The following is a 17,464-nucleotide window of genomic DNA, read 5'->3' on the forward strand; positions in this document are numbered from 1 at the left end:
TCCAAACAAAAACTCTTTTGAGCCCTTTTGTTGTTAATGTCACATATTTTAAATGAGTAAATGTGTATGAGTACATTTAAATGAGATAATATATAGACTAAGTAAGAAATGACATGAAAATTGTGGTGTTTAGGGTTTTTATTGTCAACAAATCTAGTCATTAGCATAATTCTCTGTTCATAAAATGACATAAAACAGTCACTGATCCTGTGAAGTTCATTACAGGTCATTATATTGATGATATTAAAGCATTTATCACATTTAAATTAATGGAAAAAAAATCATCTGATGGACATTAAGAATAAAAATCAGGAAAAACAATATACAAAATGAAAGAAATGTAAAAGAGCATTCTTACGATATTGTCATGTGTTTGGCCTTCTGTAAAATGAATTACATCAGTTGGCACTGGTGTGAAATAATGTGCATTTAGAAGCTCTGTTAATCATATTAATAATAAATATTGATCATTTATATCAATAAATCTGCAGCTCAAATCATCAGTATCGGATATAATATCAATGCTGGACAGTAATGAAAGTGTCCACTGATGGCTTCGGTCATGTAATACTGACACACACGTGATACTCATTGAAATATTCAGTTTGATGTTGTTTATGGCATTGTATTAATATTGATTTTTGAGACGCAACCATTTTGAATATCACGCAATAATAAACGTGCGCGATATCGCGGTAATACAATGTTGTTTTGACACTAACACCATGGTATTTTTGAAGTACCACATCATCACCATGGTACATGATTATGGCAAAAATGTCAGTCAAAGGTTTGGACACAATCTTTAAAGATACTGTGACTTACATCTGATCGAAAAAGAATAAATGTAAGGCGGGATCTTGGTTCCATGCATCGGTTGTTGACTGGATGTTGCGATGTGGGCGTGGCTTGTAGGCAGATGAGCGTGCGCTTGAAGGGGGCGGGGTTTAGGAGAAGTCTGACGATTTCGATTATTACCAGATCAAAACATTTTAAAAAATGAAACAGGCACAGTTGAATTGTTCACAATAACATGCATTTAGAAAAAAAAAAATGACTGGTTGAATGTTCATTTCATGCCAACTTTACCTTAGAATTAACACAAATGCAAATTACACGCTCTTTTGTATTTGAGCTTCTGCTCACTTTGACGTTGATCCTGGGAAGCTTTTAAACTCTGATGATTGAAGGACGAACAAGTATCATAATTCCCATTACTAAAGTCCCTCCAGTTATTCTCTATATCAGTGTCGCTGTTTCTGAACTCCCTGAAACGCCTCCATTTTCTTCCGGGAACGAACACGTCACAATATTCCTCATTTATTCCCGCTCAAAATAAAGGGGCGGGGCCTGGTTGAGTCAGTTATTAGTGTGTTGAAATTGGCGGTTATGGTAAGGGGCGGGGCATTTTCCAAACACGCTCAAACTCTTGACCAATCACAACACACTGCTCCAGCTGACCAATCAGAGCACATTGTGCTTTTCAGAAGGAGGGGCTTCATAGAGACAGGAACTAAACAGAGCGTTACTGACAGACTGGGAAGAGAGGAGCTGAACAATGGAGAATATGAGGAAAATAATCAACGTTCAATCTAGTAGAGCCCAAAAACAACATCAAGGCATAACAGGTCCTCTTTACAACAGTGTGAAACCTTCTTCACTCTGATATTGATCTGAATCAGTGTCTGTTGGCATCATTCATCACTTTGATGAGTTTTCTCCTAACAGGCACCAAATAAACCATGAAGGGTTAAAAAGCAAGAATTTGTGAGTCAGTTCTCTGATATTCCTGCAAATATAATTACTGCAAACACATTTTACTAAACGTCTGTGAGCTGAATATACTGACGTGTGTGTTTGTGCTCTTGGCACTCTTTAGGCGAAGTCTAAAAATGCCCTGTAGCCAAAGCGCCAGTATGTCAGGTAATCCTAAACCACAGCTGAACACACTCACACACACACACACACACTCACACACACTCACACACTCACACACACACACACACACACACATATATGGGCTTGCAGTGAGGAACAATGCCTGGCTTTATAGGAGCTCGGCAGGAAAACACACAGAGCCTTTCGCGCACACACACACACACACACACACACACACACACACGGTTGATCTGTGACATCCATGATGCTCTGCGGTGGATCCTGCCGCTGCGTCGGCGTCTGGTTTGGGCTTCACTGGCACTGCGGTGTCGTTGGGAGAGTAAATGTGTCCTCTGTAAGTTCACACACACCTGAAACAGCCAAGAGAACAGAGAAAATGTGTGAAATGCTATGAAAGTGATGATATTTTTTCTACATACATTCATACATAATAAATAAATATGCATAATAATGTATATTTAATTAAAATAGAATTTTGTGTTCAAATGATTTAGCTGAATTTGTCACTGTGGCCACACCAAAAAAAAAAATTAAAAAGATATTACTCAAGTAAATTGAGCGCCACCTAGTGTAGAAAGGCTGCACATACTGCATGTCAGAGTCTGTTTTGAGCACAAAAATAATGAAGAACAAAATGAGAAGAAACACAATAGCTTTGCTAATAAACCCTTCAGAAAGCACAAGAAAGAGCAAAAGAAATAGAGTTGAGTAGAAAAAAGTGAAAGAGTAACAGGATGTGAGTCCCGGCCGTGACTCCAGAGAATCCCTGAGAGAACGGATCGACTTACAGCAATAAAACCAGAATCAACACACTGATTCAGACACAAACACACTTCAAAAAAGATGATCATACGATTGATTGGCTTTATCTAAAAACACAATCATACACTCATGAAGGGCCAGGAAACCTGATGAAGGAGAAATCTGATCCTAGATCAGCATCGTCTTTAAATCAAGCCCTTCAAAACACATGAAGGCCTGCGATTGTTTCCTCTGTCAGCTCTGGAAAAGTGCCACTAAAAACAGAAACTAAACACAACGAGAAATAATCCTAGCTGACAAAAACACGTTCTGAGAACATTATTAAAGACCAGATAACATTGAATGAACGTTACTGGAAGAACGTTTGTTCATAACGTTGAGAGAACCTTGTCAGAACGTTCCCTGTCAGTTGGGTTACTGCAGGAAAACAGTTCAGGAGAATTAATGAGGTTCTCAGTTTCACTGAAGTATTAACTTTGTCTCAGATGTTTCTCTTAAACTCTCTCTCTCTCTCACACACACACACACACACACAGATCTTCACACTGCTGCAGCTCTATAAACCTGCTCGACTCTACTGAAACATGAGATGAAGAAGAACCTCCAGAAACAACATCTGGAGCAGCACACACACACACACACACACACACACACACACACACACACTCTCTCTCTAAAAAATGCTGGGTTAAAACCAAGCCAAGTTGGGTTGAAAATGGTCAAATCCAGCGGTTGGGTTAAATGTTTGGGTAGTTTTATTGAACTCAACTACTGTTTAACTTAAAATGAACCGAAAATATGTTGGAAATTAAAAATCACACACATAATAACTAGAGGCAACAATAATAATCAAAAGGTGAACATTTATTAATAAGTAAATTAATAAATATGTATTATTTAATTATTATTGAACATAATAATAAATGTTTATTTTCAGCATAATTTGGGTTCATTTTAAGCAAGAAATACAGTCATTTTAAACAATAGTTGAGTTCAATAAAACTACCCAGCAGGTCGGCCAAACATTTGTCCATTTTCAACCCAACTTGACTGCACTTACACACACACACACACACACACACACACACTCACACACTCCTCTCACAGTCAGATGTGTGTGTTTCTCATGAGCGTCTCTTGTTTCTCCAGCAGATTCATTCTGCTCTTTTCACTGCTAATGCAACTTTAGAGCTACGACACGGATTGAGTTTCTGTCCGGCGCCATTCTGAGGGAAAACCCACAAACACACACACACACACACACACACACACACACACACACTCACACACACACACACACACAAACACACACACTCACTCTCTCTCACACACTCACTCTCACACAAACACACACTTCAGAGACAGATAAACAGAGTAAAATAAATCTCATAGAACAGTGTGTGTGTGTGTGTGTGTGTGTTAGCATGGACATTTTAATGCATGTACAATGTTGTGTTTGCCTTTACAAAACAGTACTGTGGTATAGTGAAGTTAATACCATGGTACTGAATGATTACCATTTAAATGTACCATATTTGTACAAAACATGCACCATGATACTTTTCACTTATTCTTTAGAAGGACATTTTTTAATGTAGTATTTTTATTTATTTAGTGTTTTCTTATCCAAAATTAATTAATTTTATTTACACGGACAGTTCTCTGGATCAGTCAGGGTTAAACATCTTCCAGACAGAATGAGTTACTTTATTATTATTATTTGTACATAAATTATACATACATAAATAAACGATTGATTACACATAATTAAACATGCACAATTATACTTAAAAAATATGTTTTATAAATGCATAATTATGAAGAATTATTTAATTATTACTTTTATAAATTATATTTTTTATTTATTTACATTAAATACAATTAATATATATTATAAATATGTATAATTATTTAGAATTAATACATATTACAAATATAATTATTTTATTTTAATTGCATAAAATATTTTTAGATGTATAATTATGTATAATTAAATAGAATTATATAGAATGAATATATTATAATAAATAAATAATTATATATATACTATGCTCTGTTATCTGTACACACACACACACTGTTATTTTGCAGAAACAGACGATCAGTCGGTGAATGATGTTGATGATCATGTGTCACTCTTACCCTCATCATTTGTTCTGGTCTCTGATCCTCAAGCATCGTCTCTTGACGGGCGGCTCTGGATCGTCCGGGCCGCTCTGCTCAGATCCCTGCGCTGCTGCGAGTGTGTTTTTCTCCCAGGTGTGTGTTTGAGTGTGTAAATGTGTTTGCGCGGCCGTATGTGTGTTTTTCTCACGTAGTTTCGGCGGCACGGACCGCGCGTACGTGTGCTCTGCGTCCTGCGGGGCGTCCTCATCCCCTCTGCTCTCTTTTGATTGGTCGCTCTGGCAGTCCGTCTGCTCTGCCGGCCAGGGATTGGCCGAGCCATTGTCCCGCCCACCCAGATAGCTGTTCTCCTTCACATCCTCACAGTCAGAGAGAGGAGACGGGATCTGGGCGGAGCCACTGTCCAATGAAAGCGAGGCGGCCTGTATGGCGGTCGAACGAGCCAATGAGTACAAAGAGGCGGGAGTGACGACTCTGCTGTCCAATGAGGCGGAGGCCGTCGCTGTCACGACAGACGTGTAAAGTGCTTTGCGCAGAATGTGAGCGTCGTGGTTTTCCTCTTTGACCGGGTTTCTGCGGAGACACCGGATCACCTGCCGCTCAGACGTGGAGGGAAGAGGAGAAGCACATTGTTCGATCTTTACTCTGTTTTCATTGGTCTCCTCCGAGCTGGAGTGACCCTGGATCAGGTGTGTCTTTCTCCTGTTCCTGAAGGCTTCGGATGACCCCTCTGTGGCCCGTTTGAGGGGAAACAGGGATGGGAATGGGAATCGGCACCGGGATTGGCACGAAAACGGGATAGGGCAAAAACATCATGGGCTGCGGCCACGGTGGAGGCATTTGGGGAGGGTACGGCGGGTGGAAGGGTGCGTACGGTGAGGCGTAGGGCTGGAGGAAAGGGGGCGGGGCAAACGGCGCCCTGTGGGTGGGGCTGACGGGACGAGGCGGGTGAGGGGCGGGGCTCTGGGCGTGAAGGGGTGGGCGCACAAAGGGGAGGGGCACCTGAGGTGGGCGTGGCTGCTCGAGTGTAACACGAGACGGGCCGGCGGGAGAGGAGGGCGACGCACCTGTCTGGATCTTGGAGACGGGGGTTCGCAGCGATGAAGATGACGTCGGGGTTTGGGGCGAGAGGGTTTTCGCTGGAGGGTCCCAGGCCTCAGGGGTGAGAAGTTTCTGGTTTTCAGGCGGTTTGGGGCGGTTCTCCTCGTCTTTGGAGCTGGTGAGGGCGGCACGAGCTTCCCGGTAAAACACATCCATCTTGTACTGATTTAGGCATTTGGTGCTACAGAACTGCAGCCGCTCCTCACCCGAACCGAAGTCCAGGTACTCTTTAGTGTGACGGACGTGTTTACACCAATCACACACCTGCAGAGAGAGAGAGAGAGAGAGAGAGAGAGAAAGAACTTGGTGTTGACCAAAATAAAGATTTTTTTGATACATATCAATTCACTCAAACTCACTGGACTGATTCAGCAAACAATTTCACTGGGTTTATAAGAAGAAGAGCTTGAGATTCTTGAGACACTTTTCTGACGTAATTTGAGCTTGAGGGTTTAATTCTTGTGAGTCTAAAAATTAATACATTAGTACTGTCATTTTACTATTTCTAAAATTATTCATGTACTTATTCTTTTTTTGTTTTACAGGGCATTTACATTACAATATTAAAATACTTAGAAATGATAAAAAAAATAATAACATATTATTATAAAATAATAATAATAATAATAATATATTTTTAATGTAATAATATATTGTTTTACATAAACATGTCACATGATATAATAAATATATTATTATTATTATTATTATTATCATCATTTAATCTCCCTCAGAACTATATATTATTTTACATGGACATAATAATAATAATAATAATATATTTTTTAATTTAATAATATATTATTTTACATAAATGTCAGCATAATAATAATAATATATTATTATTATTATAAAATAATAATAATAATAATACATTTTTAATTTAATAATATATTATTTTACATAAACATGTCACATAATATAATAAATGTATTATTATTATTATTTAATCTATATATTATACTATATATTATTTTACATGGACATAATAATAATAATAATAATATAAAACAATAATAATAATAATAATACATTTTTATTTAATAATATATTATTTTACATAAACATGCCACATAATATAATAAATATATTATTATTATTATTATCATCATCATTTAATCTCCCCAGAGCTATATGTTATTTTACATGGACATAATTAATATTATTATCATTATATATTTTTCACATAAACGTCACATAATATAATAAATATATTATTATTATTATTATTATTATTATTATTATTAGCATCCTCTCCCTCAGAGCTATATATTATTTTACATGGACATAATAATAATAATAATTATTATTATAATCATAATTATAATTATTATCATCATCATCATATAACCTCTCTGGGCATGAGGAATCTGCGACAGAAGAGTTTTAGTTTATAAGAATTTTTTTTCTATGGTTAAAGTAAATCTTGGATACTGTTCAAATTTTTTGCCCTTAATATTGTGGCAGTTTGTCCCTGTGATATTAAAATGGTACATTTTTCAAAGTATCATATCACAGTTATGAACTCTAGTACAGTGACAACACCAGAGCACAGAGGGTCAGACGGACAGTGTGTGTTTATTTACACGCGTGTTGTTGTTCATCTTCAGCAGAAGTCTTGTGGGCGTGTCCAGCGTTTGACCGGGGGGCGGAGACTGGTCGCCATGACGATCCTCATCTCGAGCCTTGATGAACACAAAATTACAAATCTGAAGCACAAACAGTCAGAAAGTGTTTGGACACTTACAGTTAAATCAGTTATCAGTGATTGTAAATAAAGACGCACAAAACACAAGTTTGACAGAAGAAGTGCTGAAGATCTCGTGTTTGTTCAGTGGATGATGTTAATGTGATTTCATCCGTCCACTGCAAACACACATTAGTACACTACATCTATTGTTTTATCATCTTTCACAATGAACGACACTTGCTTTGATATTTTATATCTCCTGAATGACACTGACACGTCTAAGTGCTGTTTGTGTGACGTGTGTGTGTGTGTGTGTGTGCAACCGGAGCGTTCTGTGTGTAAAGTATGCACTGTAAGACGACACCTCTCTCTCTCAGACAGGCTGGAGCTCGTCTGAGGCTCTGATAAACTATCCTCTGTGTTTCAAACGTCTTCTCTCTGTTGTGGGAATGAGCAGCTCATGAAGCATAAACACAGCGGCCTGAAAACCATCGCTCCGTCCAGCCTCCGTATGTGTGTGTCGTCAGTGATGTGTGTTTCTAGCGTCTGATGGCGTCCATATTTTAATGTCTGCAGGTGTTTTGATGGTGGACGGCAGTAACTTCAAGGTCAGGGTTCGATCACCAGTTCATCGGTCTGTCCACGATCTCATTTCTGATGGTTTTTACCTTATTGCGTTTGAAGTAGGCGCGACGACACGCAGCGAAACACTTCTCGCTGCAGAAGCTCTTGAGCTCCGAGCCCATGAGCAGAGAGTACCGCTTCATGCCCTCCTTCTGACACCACACACACACGATCTGAACGTTCTGGACATCCTCCACTGAAGGGAGAGAATAAAGGTTCAGATGATTCGGTGTTTCTGGACATTATTTACGTGAGTTTTGTGTTACACACCGGCAGAAGGCTTGATGAGCGGCACGATGACGTTCATGCTGTGTTGCTCCTTCACCCGCGGTGAGGCCGAGGAGGAGTACGATGATGAAGAAGGAGAGAGAGGAGCGGCCGCCGGCTCTTTCTCACCGTTTCTGACGGGCTCTGAGGAAGACGACGGCACCTTCCTCTCTGTGGCGTGCGGCTTTGGCACCGAGTTCTCTGGAGGGCAAAGAAGTCACATGGAAGCAGGAGTGTGACGATAATGTGTGTGTGAGAGTGTGTGTGACTGCACTTACCTTTAAGAACAGATATATGATGGCGTTTGACACGATTTCGGGCATCAGAGGCGTCGGACTCCTGCAGGTCCACTTTATCATAGCCGTACCAACCCAAGAGCTCATTCATGGTGCTTTCAGCAAAGTTCTGCACACACAAACAGACACGCGTGTTTAATCACCTGTGTTCAGAGAGGATAGATAGTGTGTGTGTGTGCCACTTAATATCCACTGTAAAACACAAGAGCTCTAGTACACTAGTATAATTAGTAAGACGGACACAAACGCTCGTCCTTCATCATGTTTACTGAAATCAAAGTGTTGATCTGAACCTGATCTGACGTCAAAAACAGGAGCTTCTGATCTCACGCACGACTGACAGAGAATCAAACGGGCTGCAGAGCTTCTCTCTGAGATTAGAGCGCCGTCACATGATCCCCGGTTAGAAATCAGAGGACACCCAACACCACTGCAGAGTCACAGACTTCCCAGAAATCCCCTCCTCTGCGACCGGCCCGGAGACTAATTACATCAGCGACCGCATCGCGTCTCTCTCTCTCTCTCTCTCTCGCATCAGATTGATTCTGCTGTTTTCTCATTAGCGGGAGACGGGCTTTTCCCTTCCTCCGCTTCCATCCCACAATGTTGTTTTTGTTTCTTCTTGGCAGTTCAGACAAACATCTGTTCGCCGAGAGTGACAGGCCTGTCCCGAACGCGGCAGCCAAAGGCAACAAACCCGCCGCGACCCCTGCCTCGCTTGCATCAGGCCGGGCTACGGTTTCATGTGTTTGGATTAAAATTAGTTAAGTTGTAACTCTACACCCCCCAATGGATATCATTTGCTGAGATCCAGAATCGCTCCCACAAAAAGAGCCGTTTCCTCCCTCGCAGAGATGGAAAGTCTCACAGAAAGCGCTCTGGAGAGGATCTATAAACGCCATATTCAGTGTCAGCGTGGGCATCCGTTCATAAACACATCATCTCAGGTGTCCGGCTCACATATCAAACACGACTTGTGAAATCGGTCTCGGCTGTGTGCTTGAATAAAAGCCAGCAATTTAATAAGGTCAACGTGTCAGTTGTCCACCGGTGGGCACACAGAGCCCTGTATGGAGAGCTGAAGTGTGCTAGAAAGTGTGCTTCATTCACATCTGGTGCTGAACGTGCTGTGATGTGAGCAGAGACGCCTTGATTGTGGCCATTATATGATTATGTGTAAAATATGCAGATTTATTTCTACATGATCTGACGTTTAAAAATGAATTTTGTTTGTGTAGCCTAATGCAAATGGATGGTTCAGTAATATTACATTTTATATTAATTATTTGTTTTTTAAACACCTTAATATTATTTTTTTTAATGTTTTTAGGCTTTTTTTTTATATATATTTTATTACATTGTTTTTATTTTTAATGTGTATATTAAATGTTTTATTTTTAAGTTTTCTATATTCTGTATTTTACTTTTTATATTTTAAAAATAAAATATTTTTTACATAATATAAAAAAGTAATATAAAAACATGAAAAATTAATATATTATGTAAAATATTTTTAAAAAATAAAACGTAGAAATGTATTACATTTTTATAATTTTATTACATACAGTATTCATTTTTTTTTAATTATTTCTATTATATGTATTTAACATTTTAAAAATAAAATATTTAATACAAAATATAAAAATAAAAATGTAAAATAAAAATATAAAAAAATAAATATATTATTATATTTTATTTTTTAAAATATTTTATATTGTATATTTTTTTAAATTTTTATATTTTACAATTAAAAGATTGAATATAAAATAAAAAAACAAAAATGTAATATAAAAACATGAAAAATAAATATTATATAAAATATTTTAAAAAATAAAATGTAAAAATGCATTAATTTTATTTTTTCTTAATTTTATTGCATACAGTATTTTATTTTTATTTTTTAAATATTTCTCTTCTATATTTTTTATATACTTTAATAATAAAACATTTAATACAAAATATATAAAAAATGTAATATAAAACATAAAAAATAATTTATTGTATAAAATATTAAAAAATTAAATGTAAAAATGCATTAATTTTATTTTTATAATTTTATTACATACAGTACTTTATTTTGTAAAAATTTCTATATTCAATATTTTATTGTTATACTTTAAAAATATAATATTTCATACAAAATATATAAAAATGTAATATAAAAAATGAAAAATAAATATATTATATAAAATATTTTAACAAATTAAATGTAAAATGTATTAAAAAATGTTTTATTTTATAATTTTATTACATACAATATTTTATTTTTTAAATATTTCTATATTCTATATTTTATTTTTTATATTTTAAAAAGTAAAATATTTGATTCAAAATATAAAAAAGTAATATAAAACATGAAAAATAAATTATATAAAATATTTAAAAAAATAAAATGTAAAACTGTATCAAAAATGTTTTCATTTTATATTTTTATTACATACAGCATTTTTTTTTTAAATAGTATATATTCCATTTTTTTATATTTTGTATAAAGAGCTTCTATAAGTATTTTTTTATTATATATGTGCGTGTGTGTGTGTGTGTATATATATATATATATATATATATATATATACACATATACACACACACACACACACAAGAAAACAAACACACATTTATACACACATATATAGGCCTATATATACATATATATTTTTTATATTCAAAAATGATATTAAATGTTTTATCTTTTAAAAGACAAATTAGTATAGGCGTTAAAACATGAATCCAGTGAACACAACTTCATGGCATCTCATCATATCAGCAGCATCTGCTTCTTTAAGCATCAAATACCTGCAGAAAACGCGCAGCAGTAAATGTTAAACTGCTCATACAGTGTCCAGCACGGGATGCTCGTGATCGCGTCTCCATCAAGCTTCTTAACTTTAAACAACAACACTTCCCTGGTCAACTACAGGCTCACCGGATAAGTTTCGCAACGCTTTGCTGCTTCACCAGATTCAGCCAGAACACACTCTGCGCTGCGAGTTTCTCAAACATGATCTGATATAAAGACGCGCGTCCTCAGAAACACCTCGCGCTTACCTTCATCTCCTCGTTCACGTCTCTCTTGACGGGATGCGCAGGTTTTCTGCTGCGCTTGTTCTCCGGCGGTCGCCCCGTTTCCATCTCGGGCATGACTCGCGGAGAGGCGCGCGGAACGGACGCTGTCAGTCGCGGCTGTCACGCGAATCTGACGCGGCGCGGGAACAATGAGAGGCGCGCAGCGGAGATCAGGGGAGGAGGTGAAACTCAACACCCGGCGCCCACCGCCTCCTCCCACAGGCTCCCCCGGATCCATTACGGCAGGAATGCGAGGAGCGAGAGGCTTTTACCGGCGAACACAGGCGGGTCTTTACTCTCGGGCACGACTCTGTTCTGATGGACCTTCAGTTCGACAACATACAGAGATCATGAAGGACATTTCTGACAGAGAACAACACAAAATCATGCTTTGGTAGGCTATGACATAAAAAGTGGAAATCATGCCATGCCAAGTCATAACTATAAGATAAAAAAAGTCGAAATTATGATAAATATATAGGCTAAATCGTCATTATTATGAATAATACATATATATTAAAAAAAAAAAAAAAAAAACTAAATTATGAGATAAGGTCGAAATTATGACATGCTAAGTCAAAATTATGACAGAAAGTAAAAGTGAGACACACTAAGTCATAATTATCACATCATAATTATAAGATAAAAGTCAAAATTATGATATACTGTCATAATTATGTCATATAAGAGGTCGAATTTATGACTAACTCATAATTATGAGGTTAAAACTGAGATAAAAATATAATATACTTTCAATTATGTCACAATTATGAGATTAAAAAAAATGTAATTATGACAAAAGTTGAAACTGAGATAAGTTGTCATAATAAATTATCATAATTATGAGATTAAAAATTGAGACTGAAATGATCAAATTCTGACAAAAAGTTGAAACTATGAGATAAAAAGTTGAAAGTATGATATAATGTTGTAATGATGTCATAAAGACATACTTATGAGATCAAAAGAGGTTGAATTATGACATACTAAATCATAATTATGAGATTAAAACTATAAGGAAAAAGTTGAAACTGAGATAAAGTCGAAATTATGTCAAAAGTATGATAAAAAGAGTCTAAACAGATAAAATTATGACATAAAAAGTTGAAACTATGAGATAAAAAGTTGAAAGTATGATATACTGTTGTGTTTATATCATACAAAACATAATTATGAGATTAAAAAGTCAACATTACGACATACTGTCATAACAAATTAAAATAGTCACAAAGATTCAAAATTATGATATAAAGTAAAATTGTGACACTATTTAAAAAATGTAAATTATGACATGCTCAAACATTATGAGATATTTGACATGATGTCATAGTCCTACTAGTAATAATTGAGATTAAAAAGTAAAAATTATGAGATAAAAAGTTGACAGTATGAGATACTAAAGTTGTTACAGATTAAAACATTGAAAGCACTCATATTACTATCATGGAACCATAACACATGGTAATACCATGGTACTTTTTGCTAGTGTAATGTGTAGCAGGCCTGAGTAAAATCTCTCTCATTCACTGCTCAGTTTCAAGCACTCTCTCTCTCTCTCTCTCTCTCTCTCTCTCTCTCTCAGACTCTCAGCTCAGTGTTTCGAAGAATAAGCGCGCTCATGTAAGCGGAGAGCCCGTTCAGGGCCCCGGGTCGGGTTTCGGGCCCTGCGGGCGTCATCTGATCCCCGCTGGCAGAGACACAACGGCCTGAAACTTCCCTGAGCTGGACACATCTGTGGAGCAGCACCTGAAGAGCGTTTCCATACAGACGTTCAGCTCACAGATGCTCTGAAACACGCTTAACAAAGGTTCTGCATGTAAAAGAAGTCAGCTGTGTTTGCTCTGTGTCAGCGGGTTCACAAGAGTGTTCCAGTTCTTCATAAGATTCATTTACACTGGAGTGCTGTGAAAAGATGAAGTGCTTCTGTTGGCCACTAGAGGGAGATGAAGCTTCATTTATGTGTCCTGTGAGTTCTGCGCGTGTGCAAAAGAAGCACTGTGATCTTGAATGATTACTGTATTCATATTTACTCCAATGTAAATAAAGAAATACTGTGGTAATACCATGGTACATGTCCAAAAACACATAAGTTACGTCCCAAATGACACACTATACACTAATACACTATGTACTCATCTATGTAGTGCGTGAATTGTATAAGGTTATTTTGTCATTTAACAATGGAGTCTGATAGAATAGTGCATAAGTATGCGAATTGGGACGAACCTAGTATTACCAGATACCCGGCTAACAAAGGATGTTTTACTAACATTCCAATGAAAAGGTTACTTCTGAATGTTCTCTGAACGTTCAAAATGTTTTTACAAATGATAAAGGGAACGTTCCATTTTATAGTTTTGCAAACATTATGGGAACGTTACTTTTGAATGTTCTCTGAACATTCTGAAACAAGTAGTAACGTTTAAACAAAACTTAAACGTTTCAGACAAAAAAAACGTTCCATGAATGATGTTTTTGTGCTAACGTTCTGAGAACATTATTAAAGACCTAGATAACTCTGAACGAACGTTCTATTAACGTTACTGGAAGAACGTTTGTTATTAACGTTGAGAGAACCTTGCCAGAACGTTCTGTGAACGTTCCATGTTAGTCAGGAAGACATCATAAATGTACAAACGTTTCAGAAACATTCAGTTTACATTTACATTTAGTAGTACCCTGGTAAATGTCCAAACCCCCACAGTATTGACATCATTATTGGCTCCTCAAACGTTCAGAAACATTTTAGTAGCTAACTATAGCGCCAACAAACATGATTGTGAAATGCTGCTTTCTAGAAGGAACATCAGCACTTTTCTACACTTGGCCATGTTATTGTTTACATGACTTGTGTGAGAGAAACACTAGATTTGATTTACAACTCTGTGTAGCGCTGCTCTGTGAGTGTTTGAGTGGCGATTCCACACGCAGCCGCTAGAGGTCGCTCAAATCAAATAAGCTTGATATCAATTATTAACTATTTAAAGCTGTTTTTTTTTCTAAATTGTGAAATATTAATCTAATAGAGTCATTATTCCACTAATAATTAGCCTGTAACATATTTTTTTCTACAAACACTAGTTATTTTATATAAAAAGCAAAGAAATTACCTAAAACAATAGTATGTTGCAGAACGCGGGTGGGAGGGGGGGGGGGGGGGGGGGGGGGTATATGTGACGTATGTGACGCAAAACCTCCAGCTCAGTCCCAGTATAAAAGCTCCAGCAGCAGCCGGCGTCTCCCTTTAGATGAACCCACCTGCGTCTCTCCCATCAGCTTCACTCTTCATCATCATCTTCATCATCACCAGAATGGCTCATCTGACCCCCGCTGGAGTAATTCTCTGCGCGTTCTGCCTAATCACTCAGGTATGAGTTAACATGTTAATTATACTTATCTTAATTTATGTTTCAGAACATATTTTTATCTGCGTTTTAATGCATTTGGGGTCCTAAAGAGGATACCTTTAAAATTAGCCTATAGGTTTGCTTTACATATAGGGTGTTATCTTATATAGGGTGTTTAATTACACTTTCATTTAATGTTAAAATTAAATGAAAGTGTAATTAGATTAACTTTTACAAAATTGCGCAGTATTAATTCCATTCTTACGCGATTGAGTGTTTGAGCGCAAAGACAAATTACTTTGTTCGTTTTAAATGATTAAAATAATCATAAATTAACAATCTTCATTGGGATAATTTTGTACATAAACTACACTATTACCAAAGCATCTTTAAACTACAAAAAAAAGTGATATTAATTTAAAAAACAAAATGCAAAAGCACAAAAATCCTCCGCGTCTGCGCTCAGGCTTTCCATTTGGAGAAACGGACATTTTGGTAACAACTCGACCACCGTGCTTGTGGTTTTTTGGAGAATGAATGATTCAAAGTGTATCGATGTCTGTCCCGGGGCTTGAGTTTCTCTGAGACTGTTCTGTGCCTCAGAAACCCGATCCGTGTCTTTTCCCCGCGTGAGAACCCGAAACACCGGCGCGTCTCCGCTCGCTTTTGTCTCAGATGGACTGGACCGTGAGAGACGTGCGCGTTCACGCAGTTTGCATAAGCATAATTTGAGAGACTCTTAACTCTAATATAATTCTATATATCCAACTTTTAAGATAATTTAGAGTGCCCTCATCATCATCCACTGCAAACGCACTTGCTGTTTTGCGCGCGTATTTTAAAAGGCTCATTGGAGATTACGCATTACATCCAACATGCAGATGTGTGTGATTTGTAACAAAGAATCCATCCAGCTGAGGTTTGAGGATGCAAATGCATGACTGGAAGCGTTTTGCATAACAACTGCGTCTGATTTGCATGGACTCGTGTGATAATGGCCTCATTCTCTCCGCAGGTTTTGTCTCAGAACACAGTCTCCCCGGTCAACTCCACCGCGCTGGCGGGCAACCAGACCGTTAACGCGAACGACACCACGGCGACGAACACGTACGGCGGCTCGGCGAACACGACCACCGCTCCGACCGGCGCCGGCGTCCAGTCGCGGGCCAGCGCGCTCTACGTGCTCGTCCCCGTCGCCATGGCAAGCAGCCTCCTGCACCGCTGCTGTTGAGAGCATCATCATCTCCGCACCTTCACACGTTCCTCGAGGCCAGTTCTGCCACCTCTCCTTCTGTAGCTTCACCTCCAACACACGGATGTCCACAAGTTCTGTTCATTTCCAGCAGGGCGGTTCCTCCATTGCACTCCGGAGGAAGGTTGAGCCCTGAAGTAGAAGCACAGATAGATTGAGGACATTCCAAACGGCACCTGGCTTCCTTTCCCACAAGAAAACACCCGGTTTTTGCATTGCTGAGCCTGTAGAGTGAGATGAAGGCAGATGTTCCAGCTGGACGGGACATTGTATGATCTTAGGTTGATGGCCGGATCGTGCAAGACGCATTTTACACATTCTGATCCAAACTAAAGCGCACGGTTTTTATTTTTTAAATGGGGTCTTTTGGTTTCGTCACTTCGAGGTGCAGGTGGATCTTCATCTGTATTTGCCCACTTTAGTTCTGAATCAAACTGTTAGTCATTCATTGGCATGAGATGGACACTTTGTAATATTGTTTTTCTCTTGCATAGTTTATATTTTGTACAAAATCGAAATGTTTAAATGTTTGTAAAACACGAGTACATGAGAATAAACGATGTACCATTGAACTAGTTTGGCTTGTTTGATGAGTGGGAGCATTAGAGGAGCATTCTGGGTTAAAATGATTTCTCAAAGTCAGTGTGAATAACTGCGAATGCATTCGAGTCAGAATTTACATTCAGAATCAAATCCATCATGCATGAAAGTCTGTACAGGGAAACATATGAACCATCTTCTGTTTAGAAGCAATCTTTCTTCCATTTGATTCACTTTTAATATCGAGAGTGAGGATGTGATGTTATAAATCAGTCACAACTCTGTTTGTGAACCCATTTTTCATGCATAATGCGATGTATTTTAGGGTGAAACAGCTTAATCATGGGTGAAAGCGTCTCTACGCCGAAAGTTTGAGTGTTTTCGCTCAGAAACTGCTAGTAAATTTACTAAACATTACAAAGAAAAGGCAAATTAAACACAAACTTTTGAAGTAATAGCCAAGCTAACATTTATCAATGTTCTCAGAACATTGCCA

At 37.6% G+C, this 17,464-nt stretch overlaps 1 protein-coding gene and 2 long non-coding RNA genes across 3 annotated transcripts; 2 read left to right on the forward strand and 1 right to left on the reverse strand.

Moving 5' to 3' along the window:
• Positions 1-120: 120 nt before the first annotated feature.
• sobpb (sine oculis binding protein homolog (Drosophila) b) lies at positions 121-11,959 on the reverse strand. Its single transcript, XM_051892205.1, has 8 exons — positions 11,812-11,959; positions 8,746-8,872; positions 8,471-8,668; positions 8,245-8,396; positions 7,473-7,571; positions 5,483-6,150; positions 4,804-5,451; positions 121-2,249 (listed from the first exon to the last, which is right to left on the reverse strand). Exons 1-7 carry the CDS (start codon positions 11,902-11,904, stop codon positions 4,809-4,811), a joined length of 1,980 nt encoding a protein of 659 aa, XP_051748165.1. The 5' UTR covers positions 11,905-11,959; the 3' UTR covers positions 121-2,249; positions 4,804-4,808.
• A 120-nt stretch (positions 11,960-12,079) lies between these two features.
• Positions 12,080-13,896, forward strand: LOC127511401 (uncharacterized). The gene is made up of 2 exons (XR_007930027.1): positions 12,080-12,223; positions 13,420-13,896. It is a non-coding gene; the product is annotated as an uncharacterized LOC127511401 (long non-coding RNA).
• A 1,164-nt stretch (positions 13,897-15,060) lies between these two features.
• LOC127511400 (uncharacterized) lies at positions 15,061-17,003 on the forward strand. The gene is made up of 2 exons (XR_007930026.1): positions 15,061-15,197; positions 16,192-17,003. It is a non-coding gene; the product is annotated as an uncharacterized LOC127511400 (long non-coding RNA).
• The last annotated feature ends 461 nt before the right edge of the window (positions 17,004-17,464 follow it).

This window comes from Ctenopharyngodon idella, chromosome 4 (assembly GCF_019924925.1).
Source record: "Ctenopharyngodon idella isolate HZGC_01 chromosome 4, HZGC01, whole genome shotgun sequence".
NCBI lineage: Eukaryota > Metazoa > Chordata > Actinopteri > Cypriniformes > Xenocyprididae > Ctenopharyngodon > Ctenopharyngodon idella.